The sequence below is a fragment of the Cavenderia fasciculata genome (genome assembly GCF_000203815.1).
Source record: "Cavenderia fasciculata unplaced genomic scaffold Scf_Dfasci-G-b-205a01.r1-3, whole genome shotgun sequence".
Lineage (NCBI taxonomy): Eukaryota > Evosea > Eumycetozoa > Acytosteliales > Cavenderiaceae > Cavenderia > Cavenderia fasciculata.
In genome coordinates, this window is record NW_004457737.1 from 924,092 (window position 1) to 946,146 (window position 22,055).

General features: G+C 31.9%; 11 protein-coding genes across 11 annotated transcripts; 9 read left to right on the forward strand and 2 right to left on the reverse strand.

The window, feature by feature from the left end:
* Positions 1 to 542: 542 nt before the first annotated feature.
* Positions 543 to 1,233, forward strand: DFA_03083 (uncharacterized protein; the record flags this gene model as incomplete). Its single annotated transcript, XM_004362632.1, has 2 exons — positions 543 to 642; positions 761 to 1,233. The coding sequence occupies 2 exons, from the start codon at positions 543 to 545 to the stop codon at positions 1,231 to 1,233; spliced, it is 573 nt and encodes a 190-aa protein (XP_004362689.1).
* Positions 1,234 to 1,840: 607 nt separating this feature from the next.
* DFA_03084 (uncharacterized protein) lies at positions 1,841 to 4,293 on the forward strand (the record flags this gene model as incomplete). Its single annotated transcript, XM_004362633.1, has 6 exons — positions 1,841 to 1,904; positions 1,976 to 2,093; positions 2,225 to 2,467; positions 2,744 to 3,024; positions 3,111 to 3,596; positions 3,668 to 4,293. The coding sequence occupies 6 exons, from the start codon at positions 1,841 to 1,843 to the stop codon at positions 4,291 to 4,293; spliced, it is 1,818 nt and encodes a 605-aa protein (XP_004362690.1).
* A 130-nt stretch (positions 4,294 to 4,423) lies between these two features.
* DFA_03085 (uncharacterized protein) lies at positions 4,424 to 6,283 on the forward strand (the record flags this gene model as incomplete). Its single annotated transcript, XM_004362634.1, has 6 exons — positions 4,424 to 4,598; positions 4,667 to 4,784; positions 4,895 to 5,141; positions 5,253 to 5,318; positions 5,380 to 5,695; positions 5,781 to 6,283. The coding sequence occupies 6 exons, from the start codon at positions 4,424 to 4,426 to the stop codon at positions 6,281 to 6,283; spliced, it is 1,425 nt and encodes a 474-aa protein (XP_004362691.1).
* Positions 6,284 to 6,439: 156 nt separating this feature from the next.
* Positions 6,440 to 6,925, forward strand: DFA_03086 (uncharacterized protein; the record flags this gene model as incomplete). The annotated part of the gene is made up of 1 exon (XM_004362635.1): positions 6,440 to 6,925. The coding sequence occupies one exon, from the start codon at positions 6,440 to 6,442 to the stop codon at positions 6,923 to 6,925; it is 486 nt and encodes a 161-aa protein (XP_004362692.1).
* Positions 6,926 to 7,413: 488 nt separating this feature from the next.
* On the forward strand, positions 7,414 to 12,093 carry DFA_03087 (uncharacterized protein; the record flags this gene model as incomplete). The annotated part of the gene is made up of 13 exons (XM_004362636.1): positions 7,414 to 7,496; positions 7,596 to 7,835; positions 7,939 to 8,004; positions 8,189 to 8,355; positions 8,423 to 8,782; positions 8,830 to 9,335; positions 9,519 to 9,735; positions 9,867 to 9,981; positions 10,065 to 10,313; positions 10,548 to 10,616; positions 10,689 to 10,831; positions 10,923 to 11,414; positions 11,501 to 12,093. 13 exons carry the CDS (start codon positions 7,414 to 7,416, stop codon positions 12,091 to 12,093), a joined length of 3,300 nt encoding a protein of 1,099 aa, XP_004362693.1.
* Positions 12,094 to 12,868: 775 nt separating this feature from the next.
* Positions 12,869 to 14,562, forward strand: DFA_03088 (uncharacterized protein; the record flags this gene model as incomplete). The annotated part of the gene is made up of 7 exons (XM_004362637.1): positions 12,869 to 13,025; positions 13,097 to 13,214; positions 13,300 to 13,539; positions 13,603 to 13,671; positions 13,760 to 14,016; positions 14,085 to 14,467; positions 14,539 to 14,562. 7 exons carry the CDS (start codon positions 12,869 to 12,871, stop codon positions 14,560 to 14,562), a joined length of 1,248 nt encoding a protein of 415 aa, XP_004362694.1.
* Positions 14,563 to 14,708: 146 nt separating this feature from the next.
* Positions 14,709 to 15,308, forward strand: DFA_03089 (uncharacterized protein; the record flags this gene model as incomplete). The annotated part of the gene is made up of 1 exon (XM_004362638.1): positions 14,709 to 15,308. The coding sequence occupies one exon, from the start codon at positions 14,709 to 14,711 to the stop codon at positions 15,306 to 15,308; it is 600 nt and encodes a 199-aa protein (XP_004362695.1).
* Positions 15,309 to 15,432: 124 nt separating this feature from the next.
* Positions 15,433 to 15,993, reverse strand: bloc1s1 (GCN5-like 1 domain-containing protein; the record flags this gene model as incomplete). Its single annotated transcript, XM_004362639.1, has 2 exons — positions 15,433 to 15,821; positions 15,933 to 15,993. 2 exons carry the CDS (start codon positions 15,991 to 15,993, stop codon positions 15,433 to 15,435), a joined length of 450 nt encoding a protein of 149 aa, XP_004362696.1.
* A 159-nt stretch (positions 15,994 to 16,152) lies between these two features.
* On the forward strand, positions 16,153 to 19,588 carry exoc2 (exocyst complex subunit 2; the record flags this gene model as incomplete). Its single annotated transcript, XM_004362640.1, has 7 exons — positions 16,153 to 16,189; positions 16,321 to 16,498; positions 16,579 to 16,868; positions 16,951 to 17,096; positions 17,154 to 17,460; positions 17,535 to 18,616; positions 18,674 to 19,588. 7 exons carry the CDS (start codon positions 16,153 to 16,155, stop codon positions 19,586 to 19,588), a joined length of 2,955 nt encoding a protein of 984 aa, XP_004362697.1.
* Positions 19,589 to 19,670: 82 nt separating this feature from the next.
* Positions 19,671 to 20,533, reverse strand: psmD10 (ankyrin repeat-containing protein; the record flags this gene model as incomplete). The annotated part of the gene is made up of 3 exons (XM_004362641.1): positions 19,671 to 19,687; positions 19,783 to 20,196; positions 20,260 to 20,533. The coding sequence occupies 3 exons, from the start codon at positions 20,531 to 20,533 to the stop codon at positions 19,671 to 19,673; spliced, it is 705 nt and encodes a 234-aa protein (XP_004362698.1).
* A 68-nt stretch (positions 20,534 to 20,601) lies between these two features.
* On the forward strand, positions 20,602 to 21,947 carry DFA_03093 (uncharacterized protein; the record flags this gene model as incomplete). Its single annotated transcript, XM_004362642.1, has 3 exons — positions 20,602 to 20,611; positions 20,670 to 21,342; positions 21,428 to 21,947. The coding sequence occupies 3 exons, from the start codon at positions 20,602 to 20,604 to the stop codon at positions 21,945 to 21,947; spliced, it is 1,203 nt and encodes a 400-aa protein (XP_004362699.1).
* Between the last annotated feature and the right edge of the window lie 108 nt (positions 21,948 to 22,055).

Here is a 22,055-nt window from a genome sequence, read left to right on the forward strand (position 1 = left end):
TACAACCAAACCACACCATATATTGTTGTTGAAAGACTTGTAGTATACAACACCTGGGGTTGGGAGGGGTTGTCTTGGTTTAGACGATGAGTCTTTAAAGACCAATGATATATATAATATATTTCATTTCTTTAAGGGTTAGCAATACCCATCGACATAACTCTTGGTAAAGAGAGAGACATCATCGTCGTTGTCAGAAGTCATGAATTTACATGATCTGTGACTGTCAACTTCCAACATTAATTAATTGAGTCAATGAGGAGGATTATCTGAATGTTTACCTCCTCAATGATCATCATCGGATTTACAAGCTTTCAAGCCGATGGCATGAGGCATTGTCGACCTACAAGATATTTTTTTTACACGCAACTCTAAATTGCATGTGTAGTCTCAATGGTTTCCGAGCTAGAAGAGGGATGATTGAGGAGGATCCAGAGTAGAGAATAAGAATACCCTTTCATAAGAGCTCTAATGTAGTTAGTTAATTTCTTTCTTTCGTTTACAGATACAGATACAAATACAGATAGATCAACATCACCAGAATGAAGATTATTGTTGCCACTTTGTTTGTTGCTTTACTAGCAGTTGCAGTCTCTGCAGATTTTGTTACCATTACTCCATATACCAATAATGGTTGTTCAGGTATGACCATAGATGATAATCTAGATATGATATGAAACATATAGGATGATGATAATGATGATTAACATTGTTATACTCTTGATACTCTTCTTTTATACATTTTTGTCATTATTAATAGGTACACCATACGGAGTTGGTTATTCATTACCAATTGGAACATGTTTTAATATGTATGATCAGTTGATGTTTATCGAACAAGATAGTAGCAATAGCAACAAGCTTCACTTTACCTTTTACTATAACAACTGCTCATCTACACCAATCGACTATCAAGTGTTTGTAGTTGATCAATGTGCCACCTTTGGATTCCCAACATTGAGCCTCGAGTTTAACTCTTCCATGTCTCTTACTGCTTCGATGCCAGAGGATTCAGTGCAATACGTACAATACTACTACAGCAACTATTGCTCTGGTCCAACCCTCGCCGTCTTTATGACCAACGGATACCAAGACACAGACTCCAAGTACACCTGTGTCAACGGTAAGCCAGAGGTCTATGTTTGTGGTGGTGACGATAACTGTTTCCCTGTCAACATTGAAGGTTGTCATATCCCAGGTGGTGTACTCTACCCTTGGAGAGTTATCTGTTAACAGTTGTTATTGTTAACGTTGTATATAATATAGTATAATATATCCCCATCTCTCTCTCCCACACTCTTTGTTCAAATGATCTAATGATCGGTCATAAAAATAAATATATAATAAATAATTAAATTTTAACAAACAAGCTACTGCACCGCAGACTCTCATCAGGAGCTACTTTTGTAATAGTCATGCGCATCAAGAGAAAACAACTGATCAATTCAAGAATCAAATTCAACAATCAACTAGGATTAAAGAAATTATAATAGTAATAATAATAATAATAATAAATATAATAATAATAAATATAATAATAATATTAATATAATAATAATAATAGTAATAGTAAATTTATTTTTAGAAAATGTTTTTATTAATACGATGACCACGACAACAGATATTTTAGCGCCATTATTAATTAATTTTTTAATATTGAGTATACTCAAAGTACGGTGCACTTGTATACGCAGTAGATGATTCGATAACAACAAACTCATAGATAGATAAGAGATAGATAGGATAGAGTGCACGCTTGCTCACACACACACACATGTTCATGTTGTCTCACTGTCAAGTTGGCTTCTTTTGGCATACGCTACTGCTGATCGTGGTGTCTATGAACACCCTTGGATCATTAGTCAATGCTCAACCTTCTCCTCTCAGAATCAATGCTAATGAATGTAAGATATATAGCCTGTGAATGATGATAATATAATGTAATTATTAACATTGATTAATCTTTGATATATAGTACCATCTCTGACCTTTATGATCAAACAATATGGAATGAATTGGACATTGGTTGATAATATGCTATCAAATTACGATACCAGAGATGTCACTGTTGTCAATGGATCCTTTACTCTTCTGTATATATACATACAATCTATCGATCATTATAATATATTAATAATAATAATAGCCAACCAACCAAGTGAGCGAGTGACTACTTGATGATGATGGATGATTACAACTTACTTTTGATTCTATTTGTATATAGATCATTTTTCTCGATCAGATCACAACAATATACCTACCATGGATTACCAGACCGGTCACTATCAGCACTCTATTTTCCAAACTTGACTTCTCTCCGCATCGACTCACTTCAGATGGATGGAAGTATCAACATTCTCTACATGGTCAGAAATCTATCCAACCTCATAACACTATTCATCGATAAACCCTACATCCGGGTTATTCCTGATGGATTCCCATTCACTCTAAACAAACTCACCGATTTGTATGTATATAATGTAAGACTGGTTGTAGTAGTAGTATTCCAACCAGAACATCTAACAAACAACATCTTTTTCGCATATTGAATTGACGACTTGTCTAGTACATACCCAGGTCCTATCTTTGCAAAAAATATAAATTCATTATATTATCCTAGTTTAAATGGGCAATTGTATGTAACTCTATCCATCTATCTTCTTCTTTGATGATGTGTCTATCTATCTATCGGTCCCTTAGGGATTTGTACTCATTTATTTCCATTCACACACGATAAATATAGAACGATAAAGTATTACATTGAACCTGTGCCAGATGGTTTTGGAGAGGGTCTAAATTCCAAGGTTTATTTGACTCATTTAAACTCTTTGGTGCCATCGAGTCAACCGATCTTTAGGTTACCAGATTCTTTGTGTGGTGCGTACGGGCTATATTATTTTTGGCGTCAAAACACGACACCTCTCCTCAAATATGCAGCTGATTGTTTCAAATGCTTTGATAGTAGACTATCTCCTTATATGCTAGGTGCTACTAATTTGTTTAAAGGATACAATTATCCTTGTGGTATGTATCATTGAAATAATCAAGTAATACTTGCTTATAATTTCATAAACATAGATTTTCTTATACTCCTCTTTCTCTCTATTTAGATATCAAGGTGACATCATTATACTATAAGACAAATGATACAGTTATTATTAACGGCAATAATCTTCAATCGTCTCTTGGGTCAACCACCTCTGGTAATGGTATAATTGATTTCATCCTCAACAACCAAATTGTACAATATAGAAGAGCTGATTTATATCCAATACAAGATCAAGTGGTGTTGAGTAGTAGGTTTGGAAGTACAGCTTCCATTCCAGTATCACTAACTAGAATTAATCTAGGCAATTTTATAACTATCGATCAACAACCTTTTGGAATCAATATATCAATCAATCTAAATTATAATATCAATATTCATCACACTATATCTATAAATGGTGTTGCTTGTAGGAAATTCAATAGTATCTATATCAAAGATAGATTAACATGTTTCTTTCCACTTCAAATATCATCACAATCAACCCTATTAAATTATAATATTGCCAATATTAGAAATAGTGAAATATATCAATCCAATTTTACAAGACGTATGTTATAACTAATTAATAATTAATTAACATAATATTTATTCATACATTATTTCGATCAATCAAAATAGAATACCCTTCACTTTCCAACAACAATAATTATACTATTACGATGAATGAATCAGCTACGGAATATAAATTAGAATTAATTGGTCAATTTGGAATGATCAATCAAACAAGTAGCAGCAGTACAAGAACAAGTACAACAATGTCATCGGTACTGATCAACAATACCGATTGTATTATTACATCAATCAATTCAACACATTTGGAATGTATCATTATATTGGATACAAATACAACAACAGTACATCAACAACAACAACAAATAGAAGGAGGAGTCAGTGGTAGTGATGGTGAATTTGTTGAGATTTATATATCGATTGATGGACATTCATTCACATCATTTGATTCTATTTATATTAAATATCCTACCATTTCATCATCCTCATCGTCCTTATCATCATCTTCATCCTCCTCATCCTCATCAACGAATGGTATTAGTAATAGCGATTACCAATCAAACAACACCAAATATTATATTATTGCTGGTGTTTTAGGTGGAGCATTGGTAGCAGGAGTTACTGTTTTAATAGTCATGCGCATCAAGAGAAAACAACTGATCAATTCAAGAATCAAATCCAACAATCAACTCGAATTAAAGAAATATAATAGTAATAATATTAAAAATAAATAAAAATAGCAAAAAAAAAAAAAACCTTGGTTGACTACGAAAAAGCCAACACCATCACCACAACCGTCGATAAAGACCTTATATACTTTACCTTATATATTTATTTATATATATTTATATGATGACGATATGAATGATGATTAAAGACAAGAAGAAAAAGGATCTACTGTTCCTCATCTTCATCTATGTTATGTTTGCAGTCACCTCGGATACCCTTCTCGTCAATTCACAAGTAACTATCAATGAAAACGAAGGTAAGATAATCTCTAGAGCTATCTATACACATGGACGAGCTATAGGAAAGGATTGTAAATATATTATAGTAAAATTAATATCTTGTCGTTTGTATTGACCTATCATTATAATGATAATATAGTACCATCTCTTACCTTTATGATCAAACAATATGGAGTAAGTTGGACGTTGGTTGGTAATGTTCTATCAAATTACCGAAAAAATGATATCAAAGTTGTCAATGGATCGTTTACTCTTCTGTATGTATTCAATACAACTCTGTGTGTGGGGGGGGGGGGGGGGGGGGGTATCAATCAAATCAATCAATAATAGGTTTCATTGACAATTATTCATTTATTTATATTTGTAGATCATTTCTAGTGTTGAATACACAACAATTTAACGACTCTGGATTACCAGATCAATCTCTTTCATCACTCTATTTTCCAAATTTGACTTCTCTCGTAATCAGCTCGCTTCAAAAAGATGGTAGTATCAACATTCTCTACATGGTTAGGAATCTATCCAACCTCAAAACACTCGCCGTCAGGGGCCTAAGTATTCCCTATATTCCCGATGGTTTCCCATTCACTTTAAACAAACTCACCGAATTGTATGTATATATTAGTTACTATTATATAATATCAGTTACTATTATCTCTCATATGATATCAATAATAATACCAACAACAACAACAACAACATTTACTTTCCTTTATTTACTTTAGATGGTACTATGGTCCCGCTTTACCCAAGAATATAAATTCATTATATTATCCTCAACTGACTGTTTTGTATGTATTTAAACTATAGTAATATCTATCTATAGTATAGTTGATATATTTACCTACGTAGCTACGTACTAATTCTTTCAACCAATCAAATGATAGGATGATAGGTCAGTACATCGAACCTGTGCCAGATGGTTTGGGAGAGGGTCTAATGATAGATGTGACTCTGGCTCATTTAAGCTCCTATTTCCCGTCGACTAGATATATCCATCGGTTACCAAACTCTTTATGTGGCGCAATCTATTTATCAGATGATTGGCCAGCCGACAACAAGACCCAATATGCAGCCGATTGTTTCAAATGCTTTGGAGCCCAGATTTCTCCATATAAGCCTTATGGTGGGTACGAATATAAGCTTGGAGGATACAATTATCCTTGTGGTATGTATCATCTCTTTTTCGAAATAATCAAATACAAGTATATGTATGTATTAACATTTATTATTATTTTTTCTATTTAATTTAGATATCAGGGTAACATCATTATACTATAAGACAAATGATACAGTTATTATCAATGGTAATAATCTTCAATCGTCTTTTCAGCGTGATACTCCATCGGTCAATGGAGTGTCCAATTTCATCCTCAACAACCAAATTTTAGAATACAAAAGAGTTGATTTAAATGCAATACAAGATCGAGTGGTGTTGGGGTATGGTGAAAAAATAACGGTTTCCATTCCAGTATTATTCACTCGAATTAATCTAGGCAGTTTTATAACAATCGATCAACAACCTTTTGGAATCAATATATCAATCAATCTAAATTATAATATCAATATTCCCCATACTATGTTTTTAAATGGTGTTGCTTGTAGAAAAGATAGTGCTATCTATATCAAAGATAGATTAACATGTTTCTTTCCACTTCAAATATCATCACAATCAACTTTATTGAATTATAATATTGCCAATATCAGAAATAATGAAATATATCAATCCAATTTTACAAGACGTATGTTATGTTAATTAATTATAATTACGATATTTAATTAACTATTAATTAATTATTATTTTTTCCAAATACAAATAGAATACCCTACACTTTCCAACAACAACAATTATATTATAACGATGAATGAATCAGTGACGGAATATAAATTATAATTAATTGGTCAATGCGGAATGATCAATCAGACACTTAGTATGAGCAGTATAAGTACAACAATGTACTTGATACTGATCAACAATACCGATTGTATTATTACATCAATCAATTCAACTTATTTGGAATGTATCATTATATTGAATACAAATACAACAACAGTATATCAACAACAACAAATAGAAGGAGGAGTCAGTGGTAGTGATGGTGAATTTGTTGAGATTTATATATCGATTGATGGACATTCATTCACATCTCACAATTCTATTTATATTAAATATCCTTTGCCTCCTGCGTCCTCCTCCTCCTCCTCTTCGTATTCGTCGAATGATATTAGTAATAGCGATTACCAACCAAACAACACCAAATATTATATTATTGCTGGTGTTTTAGGTGGAGCATTGGTAGCAGGAGTTACTGCTTTAATAGTCATGCGCATCAAGAGAAAACAACTGATCAATTCAAGAATCAAATTCAACAATCGACTTGCATTAAAGAAACTATAATTTTGTAATAATAATCATAATAATATAATATTTTAATTGTTATATTAATACATACTATTTATTTATTTAAAAATGTTAATTGCCCGATGATGAAAAATATTTTTATCTTTAATTATCTTTATTTTTAACATCGGGGGTACCCTAAGTGCACTTGTATTATACGTACGATGAATCTTCGATAACAACAAACTCATAGATAGATAAGAGATAGATAGGATAGAGTGCACGCTTGCTCACACACACACACACACGCACATGTTCATGTTGTCTCACTGTCAAGTTGGCTTCTTTTGGCTGCTGTTGCTGATCGTGGTGTCTGTGAACACCCTTGGATCATTAGTCAATGCTCAACCTTCTCCTCTCACAATCAATGCTAATGAATGTAAGATATACATATATATTTCAAATCAACGAATTTGTAGTCATTAATAAATACATCATGTTATATTATAGTACCATCTCTAAGCTTTATGATCAAACAATATGGAATGAATTGGACATTGGTTGATAATAAGCTATCAAATTACGATAACAGAGATGTCATTGTTGTCAATGGATCCTTTACTTCTCTGTATGTATACAATGCAAATCAACCAAGTGAGTTAGTGACTACTCGGCGTTATGATGATGGATGATAACAACTTACTTTGATTCTATTGATTGTATGTAGATCATTTTTATCGACGAGATCACAACAATATACATACTATGAATTGCCAGATAAGCCACTTTCAGCACTCTATTTTCCAAACTTGGCCAATCTCCGTATCACTTCACTACAGAGGGATGGCAGTATCAACATTCTCTACATGGTCAGAAATCTATTACGACTCAAAACACTAGCCCTCGTTAGCACTCTCACCCAGTATATCCCCGAAAGATTCCCATATGCTTTAAAACTAACTTCTTTGTATGTATATTATAGTATTGTAATAGTGTACTATGGTAGTGGTAGTATAGCATCTTCTAACAACAAAACAACCTCCCTCCTATTGAATTGGCGACTTGTCTAGTACATTCAAAGGTCCAGTCTTTGCCAAAAATATAAATTCATTGTATTATCCTCGTTTAGTTGAATTGTATGTACCTCTATCTAGATCTGTATATAAATATATGACATGTACTCATTCCTTTCCATTCACACGATAGAGATGTAAGTCAATATATTGAACCTCTGCCAGATGGTTTGGGAGAGGGTCTAAATTTGGATGTTTATTTGACTCATTTAAACCTTTATGTGCCATCGAGTCAACTGATCTTTAGGTTACCAGATTCTTTGTGTGGTGCAGACGGGGTATATGATCTTTGGCGTCAAAACACGACACATGTCGTCAAATATGCAGCCGATTGTTTCAAATGCTTTGATAGTAGATTATCTCCTTATATGCTAGGAGCTACTAATGTGTTTAAAGGATACGATTATCCTTGTGGTATGTATCATCGTCGAAATAATCAAATACAAGTACATATATTAACATTCATTGTCTCTCTTTTTAGATATCAGGGTAACATCATTATACTATAAGAAAAATGATACAGTTATTATCAATGGAAATAATCTTCAATCGTCTTTTGGGTCGACCACCTCTGGTAATGGTGTAACTGATTTCATCCTTTCAAACCAAATTGTACAATATCGAAGAGCTGATTTAAGTCCAATACAAGATCAAGTGGTGTTGAGTAGTAGGTCTGGAAGCACAGCTTCCATTCTAGTATCATTTACTAGAATTAATCTTGGCAATTTTATAACAATTGATCAACAACCTTTTGGAATCAATATATCAATCAATCTAAATTATAATATCAATATTGCCCATACTATATCTTTAAATGGTGCTGCTTGTAGGAAATTCAATAGTATCTATATCAAAGATAGATTAACATGTTTCGATCAATCAAAATAGAATACCCTTCACTTTCCAACAACAATAATTATACTATAACGATGAATGAATCAGTGACGGAATATAAATTAGAATTAATTGGTCAATTTGGAATGATCAATCAAACAAGTAGTAGCAGTGCAAGTACAACAATGTCATCGGTACTGATCAACAATACCGATTGTATTATTATATCAATCAATTCAACTTATTTGGAATGTATCATTACATTGGATACAAATACAACAACAGTATATCAACAACAACATATAGGAGGTGGTGGTGGTGATGGTGAATTTGTTGAGATTTATATATCGATTGATGGACATTCATTCACATCATTTGATTCTATTTATATTAAATATCCTACTACTCCATCTTCTTCCTCTTCATCCTCTTTGCCCTCATCTTCATCCTCCTCAGCAAACGATAACCAAAATAGTAGTAATAGCGACTGCCAATCAAACAACACCAAATATTATATTATTGCTGGTGTTTTAGGTGGAGCATTGGCAGCAGGAGCTACTGTTTTAATAGTCATGCGCACCAAGAGAAAACAACTGATCAATTCAAGAATCAAATTCAACAATCAACTTGCACTAAAGAAAATATAATAACATAAATAATATTAATAATTAATTATTTGGCTTGTAAGATATTTTTAGCTTGGAGGCGCCCTAAATATTTCCTTCGATTTTTTTTTTCATTAGGGCTCTAACATGCTTACGTGGTTTTCGGGTTCATTTGATGATCTCAAACCAGAGAAGGAAGGTTATAACTCCCCGTTGTCCACTGCACACCCGTCTATGTCTAACTGTCAAGTTGGCTCTTGTTGTTGTCTGTTTCTCTGTCTGCTGTTGCTGAGTTTCGTAGTCATCAATGTTGTCAACGCACAATCTACTCCTCTGACGATCAATGCTGATGAAGGTAAGACATATATATATATATATATATATCTAGATAAATCATCTCTCTTTATTTATTATTCATCATCATCATTATTATTGACTCTCTTCTCTCATTTTGTTGACTATATTATATATATTGTATGTCTATAGTTCCATCACTAGCATTTTTAATCAGACAATATGGAGTGAATTGGCAATTAGTTGGTAATGTTTTATCGAATTACTCAAACTCCAATACTGTCGTAAATGGTTCATTTACTTCTTTGTATGTATCTATCACTATTACTTAAGTAATACATAACATATACTTACTTGGTTCATTCATATCCATATCTATATCTAATGTAGATCAATTGTATTGCAGAAAGCACAACAATATACCAACTATCCACCACCACCACCAGACCAATCACTTTCAGCACTCTATTTTCCAAAATTGACCTACCTCAACATAGACTCACTTCAGAGGGATGGTAGTATCAACATTCTCTACATGGTCAGAAATCTATCCAACCTCAAAACATTGTACCTCACAAACCCAAGTATTCCCTATATTCCTGATGGATTCCCATTTACTTTAACAAAACTCACCGATTTGTATGTATATCATCATTATTCATTATTCATCATCCATCATCAATGTCATTTATACTTAGTAACACGCTCCATCTCTAAAATAGAAAATACACTTCTCCTCAAACTCTACCCAAGAACATTAATTCATTATATTATCCTCGTTTAAAATCTATGTAAGTATAGTTCAAACAAAGAGGTGAGTGAGGGATACTAATAATTTTCATTATTTTATATATAAATATATATATATCATAGAAATCTAGCTGGCTATGTAGAAGCTTTACCAGACGGATTAGGAGAGGGTCTCACAACAGTTTTTTATTTGTATGGATATTTGCCCAAGCCTATCACTGGTAAATTATTCATCTATCGGTTGCCAGATTCTTTATGCTCTAGTGATATGGTAGGGATATATACACTTCCCTACGAGATTGATAAAATGGCCTACGTAGCAGAGTGCTTTCGATGCTATAGTGGACTTTTTTCTCGTTTGATGGTTGGTTCTGATTATTTGTTTGGAGCAAGGAACTATCCTTGTAGTATGTACTCATCTCTATCTATCGATCCATAACAACCAGAGAATATAATATTAATAACCATTTGATTCTATTGGATATTATCTATATTTAGATACCAAAGTCACATCACTATACTATAGTACCCAGAATATAGTTAAAATAGGTGGTAATAATTTACTGTCACCAATGTCAGATCCCAAGTCACCCAATGGTGAGAGCACTATTTTAATAGGTAACAAATTGATACAGTACAATAGAACTCGTAATTTAGGTGCTATAGAAGATCAAGTGGTATTGGGTATTAGTGAAACAGGGATCACAGCTTCCATTCCTGTATCATTTACTCGAATCAATCTAGGCAATTTTATAACGATTGATCAACAACCTTTTGGAGTCAATATATCAATCAATCTAAATTATAATACCAATATTCCCCATTCTATATCTTTAAATGGTGTTGCTTGTAGGAAATTCAATAGTATCTATATCAAAGATAGATTAACATGTTTCTTTCCACTTCAAATATCATCACAATCAACCCTATTAAATTATAATATTGCCAATATCAGAAATAATGAAATATATCAATATAATTATACAAGACGTATGTAATAATTTATTTGATATTAATTAAATTAATTATTTATATATTAACTAATATATATACATTATTTCGATCAATCCAAATAGAATACCCTTCACTTTCCAACAACAATAATTATACTATAACGATGAATGAATCAGTGACGGAATATAAATTAGAATTAATTGGTCAATTTGGAATGATCAATCAAACAAGTAGTAGCAGTACAAGTACAACAATGTCATCGGTACTTATCAACAATACCGATTGTATTATTACATCAATCAATTCAACCTATTTGGAATGTAACATTACATTGAATACAAATACAACAACAGTATATCAACAACAACAACAAATAGGAGGTGGTGGTGATGGTGAATTTGTTGAGATTTATATATCGATTGATGGACATTCATTCACATCATTTGATTCTATTTATATTAAATATCCTTTGCCTCCTGCATCCTCATCTTCATCCTCCTCCTCTTCCTCTTCCTCATCCTCATCGAATGATATTAGTAATAGCGATTACCAATCAAACAACACCAAATATTATATTATTGCTGGTGTTTTAGGTGCAGCAGCATTGGTAGCAGTAGCTACTGCAGGTACTGTTTTATTTAAACGGTTCAAGAAAAAAAAACGAGTCAATAGACGTATCCAATTCAACACTCAACTATCATTAAAGAAACTATAATATAATAAAAAAAATATCCGTTACATATAGTTCGTCGACCATCTTCAATATTAAATATTGAAGCAACCCATTTTGGCATTCCGGAAATATTAGGAAATGGATTCACTGGAGCAGATGTCGGACACACTAAAAACAAAATCAAGAGAAGATGGATCAGATTTCATTCGAAAATCAATTCCAGGAATTCATCTGGATAAACAGTTAGACACAAAACTATGTGACATGGTTCATTGATTGGAGTTCAAATATATCGATTTTTTTGAAGAGAATCCAAATTCATCTCCTTTCTCCATTGACGAGACATTATAAATGGTATGTAAGTTTATAGAATTAGTCGATATCATGATTATTTGGCCAATTTGGGAGTGATTAATCAAACAAGCAGTACATACAACAATGTCATCGCGATTGATAATTGCAGATAATATAATATTTGTTTTAGTTGTAGCAGCAATCATATCCAATTCAACACTCAACTAGAATTAAAGAGAATATAGCAAACATATAAATAGTAATTATTATTATTATTATTATTATTATTATTATTATTATTATATTTAGATCCCCAAATCGCTTACAATGATTTTTACGGGATCTAGGACCGGTTTGTCTCATCGGATCGGTTTTTTTTCGATTTACGATGTCGTAGGTTTTTGACGAGAAACACAGTTTAACTTTTTTGTCCTCGTTTATAAATTATTATATGTCTGTTTTAGATAGAAAGAAAGAAAGAGAGAAAAGAGGGGGGTTGTGAACAAACACACAGAAAAAAAAAATGACAGAGGTACATCCAAACAGAACAATATTATTTGTACAATTCATCAAATTGATAGGAATATTCTTCATTGTATCAATAGTTTCAAATAATATTATATTTATAAATGCACAGGTTCCAACTTTCAAGTATTCATATCCCGTAGCTGAATCAGAGGGTAAGAATATGTAGATTATTCAAAAGAAACTATTTTTTTATAAAAGTATTAATACATAGTCCAAAATTTAGTGGCATCTATAGACTATTTAATCAAACAATATGTAATGTATGCAAAGGTAGAAAATAATACTTTATACTCAAATGTATCTAGATTATTTCTAGTAAAGAATTTAAATGTTGTAGAAATGTAAGTTGTTGTTGTTGTTGTTGTTGAAGAAAGACTTATACTTATATACACTTAACTTACATTTAATTTAATTGTTTTAAAATAGTAATTCACCAACCAACGACCCAATACCACCATGGCTTGATAGTGGAAGACCAGATATGACAGTAACAAGTCTAAACTTTACAAAACTTGAATATTTATTCCTCTATCGGTATCCAAGAGATGGTTCAAATAACATATTAGAGTTAACGAGGGGTATGCCATCATTGATCGAAATACAAGTCAATGAATTGATAACAACCATACCTGAAGGTTTCCCATTCACTAAAAAATTACAAAAAATGTAAGATTAATGTAAAAGAAGAAGGAAGTATTCGATTAATTCTCTCTATTTTTTAAATGACAGAATGTTCAATTCAATGATAACATTACCAAAGAATTTAAATAATGAAGTTTATCCATCCCTAACTAGATAGTAAGTACTGATTCGATTGATTGATCAGTTGAATTGTACACCACCAAACCCAAAGTTGAATGAACTAATTGTTGTCTTTTTAATTTAGTGAAATCAGTAGTCATAAAGAACCAATGCCTGATGGGTTTGGAGACAGACTATTCGCTTCTTTTATAATGAACCTACAAGGGTATCTACCCTTTAGATTACCAGATTCATTGGTGACGGCCAATTCTCTAACCTTGAAACCAATTAGCAGTAATCCAGAATACATAGCTCAAGCCTACCAATGTTTTAATGGAACTTTTATGCTTAGTGAAAGTTATCAAGGAGGTTTCATAAAAGATTTTCCAAATAATATTTGTAGTATGTACTCTTAAACTAAATTAGTTTTAGGATTGATTGAATATTAATAATTCTATTTATAATTATAGATATTAGTGTAACATCATTAAGATATAATGGGAATAAAGTAACTATACGTGGTAATAATATAATGAGAGGACAGAATCAATATGGAACCAATATTAGATATGCTGGTGGAACTCTCAATCAACTTGTACCTGGTTCAATGTTGGAATTTACTAGAAACACTCCAGGAATGATGGAAGAATTTGTTCCAATTGCAAATCATAGTCAAAAAAATTTATTATTATCTATTGCTGTTTCATTTACTCGTATTAATCTTGGTCATTCAAAAGTCATCACACAAGTTCCATTTGGAGTAGTCGTAACCGTAGATATTAATTACAATACCAACATTGAACATAGATTGTCATTGAATGGAGCGACTTGTAAATTGGGATCCCTTAAATTGGTAAACAATTCATTATTGACTTGTTTCTTTCACCATTCCATTACCCAATACCAAAGTTTACTTACTTATAGTATAATGAACCCTATAAACAATGAAAAAAGATATCTTAATTTTAAAAGAGGTATGTCAAAGAAAAAGTAACATTTTTTTAAAAAATATAATGTATTAATTCAATCAAATATTTCTTTCTTTTATTTAAAAAGAATATCCAAATATAGATGATCAAAAAATAATGATAATAATGAATACTACTACAGCTACAATAACAAATAGTAAAACTGAAAATGGAACTGAAATTGAAAGTGGAAGTGGAAGTGGAAGTGGAATAGAGGAGGAACCATTATTATTTACATTTACAGGAACATTTGGAAATCATAACCAAACTAGAGTATTGGTTTTGATAAATAATACAATTGAATGTACCATTGTATCACTAAACTCTACAATGTTGGAATGTACAGTACCAATTGATTCATTTAACACCCAAAGTAATAATAATAATGTAGATGGAGAATATTTAGAGTTGTATGTTGAAGTTGACGGTCATTCCTATGTATCAAATGATATTATATATATTCTATATCCTTTTAAACCTTCTTCTTCTTCATCATCAGATGATGAAACTTCATCTTCATCTTCATCTTCTTCAAATACCCATCTCCCAAACGGTCATGGTAAATCCAATAATACAATGTATTATTTGATTGCATTTTTAGGAGCTGGCTTCATCGCAGGAATTGTCGTTGCAATTAAACTATCAATTGATAGGAATATATTTACCGTTTCAAAAAGAGTAACAGAAATTAAATTGAAACAAAGAAAGATGGATCATCTTGCATAAAAAGTGTAATATATAATAAACAATTTACCAAACCAAACCAGTCTCGACTGTTGTAGTATTATTTTAAAAAAAAAGAAGGAAGGATATTTATATTACAAAGAAGATATATAGAAAGAGATGTCGATTACTTTTGAGGTGATTGTTGTTGTTGTTGTTGTTGTTGCTGTTGTTGCTGTTGTTGTTGTTGTTGTTGCTGAGCTGTAAATGCAGGAGGGAGAGTATTTTCATAAAGGTATTCTAAAACATTTGATATGTTTTGCATATCATTTTCAATGGTACGAGACCAATTCTCTACATCACCAATCTCCTTGAGAGCACCATTGAAATGATCGATTAGAGAGAGCCACTGATTGGTTTGCTTTGCAAACTTTGCAGTGTTTGCTTGAAGAACACGAGCTTCTTGTTCCAACTTTTTTTGATTAGCAAATACACATGCTACACCTTGATTGACACTATCCATCATTCCATTTGTAACTCCTCCAACTGATTGAATTGCTTCCTTTTTTAAAGTTTCTAAAATAACAAACAGAAAGAGTTGGTCATTCATTCATTCATTCATTGTCTTTCAAGCATCTCTCTCTCTCTCTCTCTATCTCTCTCTCTCTCTTTCTTTAACCATCATACCATTCTCATCTTTTATCTTGTTTAAATGAGTTTGATGTTCTTTAACTAGCCTGCTTAACATTATCTATCTAGTATTATATTATCTCTTTTTCAAAAAATATAAAATAATAAAATGTTTAATGAAAAATCTGATTCTTGTTCATCAGACTTCTACCTCTCCTCAATTTAATTAATATTATTGATTATTCAATTTAACAGTAGAGGGAACACATAGTACATAATGTCATCTTCAGATTCTGATTCTGATTCAAGTTATGGTATGATAACAATATACCAATCATCAATCGTCAACATAATATAGTATTAATCATAATCTTAATATCTTATACCATCATCACCCCTTTGTATCTACCTTTCTCTCTATTTATATATATATATATATATATAGAATCAGATGATGAATTACAAGAACCAACATCATGGCATCAACTTAAAGATGGATGGCAAGATTTTATTGTAGAGGATGGAGCTTTTATTGTACCTGCTGAAGGATCGGCTGCTGCAGCTGCTGAATCTCTACAAATTGAAGATAGTAATAGATTTAATGATCCCCTTGGTATATTAAAGTATGCTAATGAAATGATCAGTAATCAGTGATCATTGATCAGATGTATTGACAGTACTGTCTTGTTGTTGTTAAATTTAGGATTCCACCACGTAAATCACAAGGAGTTAAAGGTCATTTAATTAGTTTAGAATCTGAACAATTCGACCCTGTAGTATTCCTTTCAGAGATACACAGTCAAACAAAGTTTACAGAATTATCGGTTGGTCTCAGTAAACTCAAAGAAGCATCAAACTCAAAGGATCTAGAAATCAAGTATTTGGTAAAAGATAACTTTGAACATTTTGTAAAGTGTAAAGATACAGTTGATGAAGTTTACAACTTGATCACTAGTAGTAAAATGTTGGATGATATGAGTGGATCATTTAAAAGTATGTATAAAACAAATAGATTGGATAAATCATTTATTCATTCGTTGTTTATTAATCCATCCCTATCTATCTTTTCATTCAGAAATTATTGATAAATCTGAAGTTGTATATGATCCATTACTTCAAGGTAAACAAGAAGCCGATCATATTAGAAAGGTTTTAACATTATTAAACAAATTTAAATTTATCTTTAAATTGCCTGGAAAGATTCAAGAGAATATTAGAAATGTATGTAATAATATAATCAATCATTATTTAACTATTTAATTAATTATGTATGTTTAGGGAGAATTTGATAAAGTTGTACATAATTATAAATACGCAAAGAGTGTTATTACTACCAATAACAAGAAGGCATTCCAGAGAGTTTTAAATGATATTGAAAAGATGATTGAAGATTTTAGATCGAGCATGTTTGCATCGTTACGAGATCCACAATCTAAACCAGATTATCTTAAAAAGGTGATACGTGTATTGATGGAGATTGGTAATGGTAAAGGTGAATGGGCAAATGCAGGTGATCCATGTTGGTATTGTCTATCTCATAAAAATAAGGCAATTACAACTTTAATTAGTCAATGTCATGATGATCGTAAGTACAAAAATAAAATGATCGTTTCAAGAAGACCTTGTACATTTAGTTAAACTAATATATATTTTTATTAGAAACATTATTACATCATAAAAGAATTAAAAGATTATCAATTTTATTATTATCAAATATACCAAATCTTTACAAGATGGGTAGATCGTATGTGGAGGGTAGATTTGATTATGGAAGTGAAAAGTTTTCATCGACCATTACAAGTGGAAAGAAAGAGTTGGCTTTGCAACAGCAACTGTTGGGAGGAACGCAGAAAAAAAAGGAAAAGAGTATATCGGTGATTGTCCACTACCTCGATGAAACATTCTCGAGCTATCGTATTGACAATGACAAGCGTGTCAGAGACTTGGTAGCAATGTGTATGAAGCGTTTCACTGACCCTGAGTCGGAATACTGTCTCTACAAACTGTCGGAAAAGAAAGGAAAGGATTCATCGTCAGTCGGCCACATCAAGTTGGTTGAACTCGATCCTGCTGAATCACCCTACAAGATCTACAAGAAATGGGTATCAAAGGGTGTATCGACTAGGAAATTCCTATTCAAAAAACGTAGTGAAGAGTTTTCCAAAAACTCTCAAGGAAAACATGTCGTCCAAAAGGATCTCAACAGCACATTCAAGTCACACAAGAAACAATACTCTGCTGCCACTTCACTACTCAATGAAGAGAATTTCAAAAAGCTTATTATTGAACTGTTACAATTGTATGCCGACAAGGTACAAGACTTGTTCTTTAACGATGATGATGAGGTTACTGCAACTGGCCAGTTGGCTGCATCAAGTGGCGGTTTGTCGTTGGATGACGAGGTGGTTGGTAGCGACACTACCAACATGGTAGAGAATGTAAACGAAGTCATAAAGTGTCACGACATGTTGGTTGGTTTGGGTATGCCAGACCCATACGTACAATCCATCAAGGATTTAGTTGGAAATCTCACTCTTCATTTTGTCAATCGTATCTGCTCTGAGATGGTTGGTGAAATCTCCTTCCTCTATCTTCTCGAAGATTGGTCAATCAATGATGAAACCAAAGGTGTCATCACTGCCAACCAAATCGATGGAATGGTCACAACCAAACTATTAAATGAATTTTTCAATTGTACAAAATCAAACCTTGATAAACTTTCATTCTTGGTTAATAGTCCTGTAAGTCAAAAGAACTAGTTAAATTATTATCCTTTTGCTAATTATTCTCTTTTTTAGCAATTATTAAAACATGTAGAAAAAGCATTATGTGAAGCAATTGAAAGTTTTGGTGATTGTTTACATCATTTGGCATTTACCAATTCATCAACTAGTAATACAATCCTATTAACAAATAGTATCGATAACAAAGATAATAATGACCAACTAGTCAGTGATGATGAAGATAATATATCTTCATTGGCATCATCAACCAATCAATCAAGTCTAAATAATAGTAGTATGGTACCCACTATAATTGACGATATACCAAAATCCACAAAACTATTGTTATCATTGTCAAATTGTTCGACGGTAGTGTCAAAGACTGCCATTCAACTCCGTGACTATTATGTCACATTGTTCCATCGCGCGTGTTCAGATCGAATCAAAAAGGTTATTCAAAAGATGGGTTCATTGGAATTGAGAATATTGGAAGAGTATGTTCATCTCAAGAGCAAACCTCTTTGCGAGGCTGTACACAGAGGTATTTTGTATTCAGGTACCGACTGGTCAACCAATAAGCCACCCACAAAGGTTGGCGACTATGTCATGACAGTATTGACCAAGATGGTATTCATTCACAACGAGGTGATAAAGACAATCAACAGTTTGGATGTAGCACGGGGTATCATCACCCGTATTCTCGAAAAACTCCTCATCTCCTTCCAATTTATGCATAGTCAACTCGACCCAACCTTTTTGTCTGTCAATGGTCAAATGCAGCTCATGCTCGATATTTTATTCCTCGAGCACGTTCTTGCCACCAACACGAACCAAAAGACTGAAAAGATTTCATCCGCTCTCAAGCAAACTCTATCGCTCACACCAAAGGATAATTATAATAGATCACAACCTATCAATATCAAATATTTAGAATCAATCATTGAATCACAATTACACAAAACTTCATTATTATTTAATTGTTTTAAATAAATTTTGTCCTTTAATATAAATAATTAATTATCAATTTAAAGGAAACTATTATATTATATTATACGATTTTATCTACAGATTTTTATTTTTTGGAATATTCTATAAAAGATGAAAGATATAAAAGTAAGTAAAATGAACAATTAGATAATTATGATTGTCTATTTTTTTGTTTGTTTCTGTGTCAATAACAATACCATCAATTAAATATTTGATACCAGCAGAAGTACAAACTTGGGAAGGAGTTTTTGATTCTTTATTCTCCAAAGTAAAATCGGCATTGTTGGATAAAAGTGCTTGGATAATCTCTTCATTTCCATAGACAGCAGCGATATGAGCAGCAGTATCCAATTCTGCATTTTGAGAGTTTATATTGTGTCCGGCCTTTATCAATCGTGTGATGACATTTGGGTTTCCATTTGCAGCGGCTCTATGAATTGGTGCTGATCCAGTCTCATCCTTTACACTCTTGGCACCTGCATTTAATAGCAAATCAACAATATCTGATCTACCCTTTGAACATGCATAATGTAATGGTGTTCTCTTTGATTCAGTTGCAACATTTGGATCTGCATTATTTTCTAATAATAACTTTACCATATTTGTATGTCCTAAGGAAAATAAATAAATAAATAAATAAATAATAATTGATTATTTAATTGGTTTGTTCATACCAGCACTTGCAGCACTTAAAAGTGGAGTCCATCCACCATCATCAGAAGTATTGACAGATAGGTTATGTTTAACAATGAGATAGTTGGCAATTGCAACATGACCAGCTGCAGCTGCAAGATGCAATAATGTACGATCGTCATCGTCCATTTGAGCAGGTGATACTTTATCTTGTTCTATGAGATTCTGTACATTTGTCATGTTGCCATCTTTTACAGCTTGAAACAAATCATCTTGTTTAGTATTTGTTTGTCCTTTATTTAAGAATTTTGACATCTCTCTATCTCTCTCTCCTCTTATATTATATATATTATTGTAGTATCAATACAATTGTAAATTAAAGAATGAATGAAAGTTCATCGATTGTGTGAACTTGCACCTCGAAATTAATTAAATTTAATTTATTTTTTAGTTGGTTATGATCATCAACCTAATCTTGATTTGGAGTTCACTTTCACTCTTCATTTCACTCTTCATTTCAATCTTCATTTCATTCATGTAATATTAGATCGATCAATCACAATCATGTATTATAGTAGTAAATTTATTCGATCATTAGCATCATCGTCGACATTGATGTTGAAACAATCACACCCATGTACTTTTAATCAAAGATCAAAATCATATCAAGTATCTTCGCAATCACAGTCACAATCCTCCTCCTCCTCCTCCTCTTCTTCTTCTTATTTGAATGGTAATGATGAACAACCTACGACGACAATCAAGAGCTCTTTCAAAGGAAATACGGATAGACAATTCCTATCCAACAAATTCAAAGATATTGAAGAGTCGTTTGACTACAAGTTGCCAAGTTATCAACCAGTTATCATTCGATTAGACGGGAAATCATTTAAAAAATTGTGTAAAGACCTTGAATTGGAACATAATGATATCAGATTCCACGATGCAATCAAAGAGGCTGTTCAAGAACTATGCTCCAAACATCTAAATGGCAGTAAGTTTGCCTATTCCTTTTCCGATGAGATCAATATCCTTTTCTATCACAACGATGTGACAAAGCCACCATTCCTATCGAATCGATTACAAAAAATAGTATCAATCTCTGCATCTATAGCTTCTGTAAAGTAAGTACAACTTACAACGGATCCGTTTTTGAACACTTGATTGCATTGTAATTAATGATATATCTTTTATATTATTTATTTATAGATTCAGTCAATCATTATCAAAATCATTGTCAAGACCCGTAGATTCATATTTTGATTGTAGGGCATTCACAATCTCAAAGGAACAAGTGCCAGAATATTTTATATCAAGACAACAAAGATGTTATTCCAACTTTTTATCTAATTTCATTTCAAAGATTCATAATAATGGTAATGGTAATGGAAATGGAAATGGCAATGGCATTGAAAATAATAATAATAATAATAATAATAATAATAATAATAATAATAATAATAATAATAATAATAATAATAATAATAATAACCAATCATCAAAGAATGATTTATTATTATCAAATATGAATTCATTTGCCAAAGGTATTAAACACAAGGAAACATTTATAGAAAAGGAATTGGGAATTAAAATCAATGATGAATTCTATGAAATCTTTAAAAAGGGTTTCATATTTAAACGACATCAAGATGGTAATTGGAAACTTCACAAAAATGGTGATATGCCATGGTTTAGAAATAATCCTCACATATTAAATATTGATGAATAAAATTAATTAATATAAATAAATATTTAATATAATTATTATTCCATAACGATCGCACCCAAGATGATTGAAGATTGATAGATATCAATCTATTATATTATTTATATATTT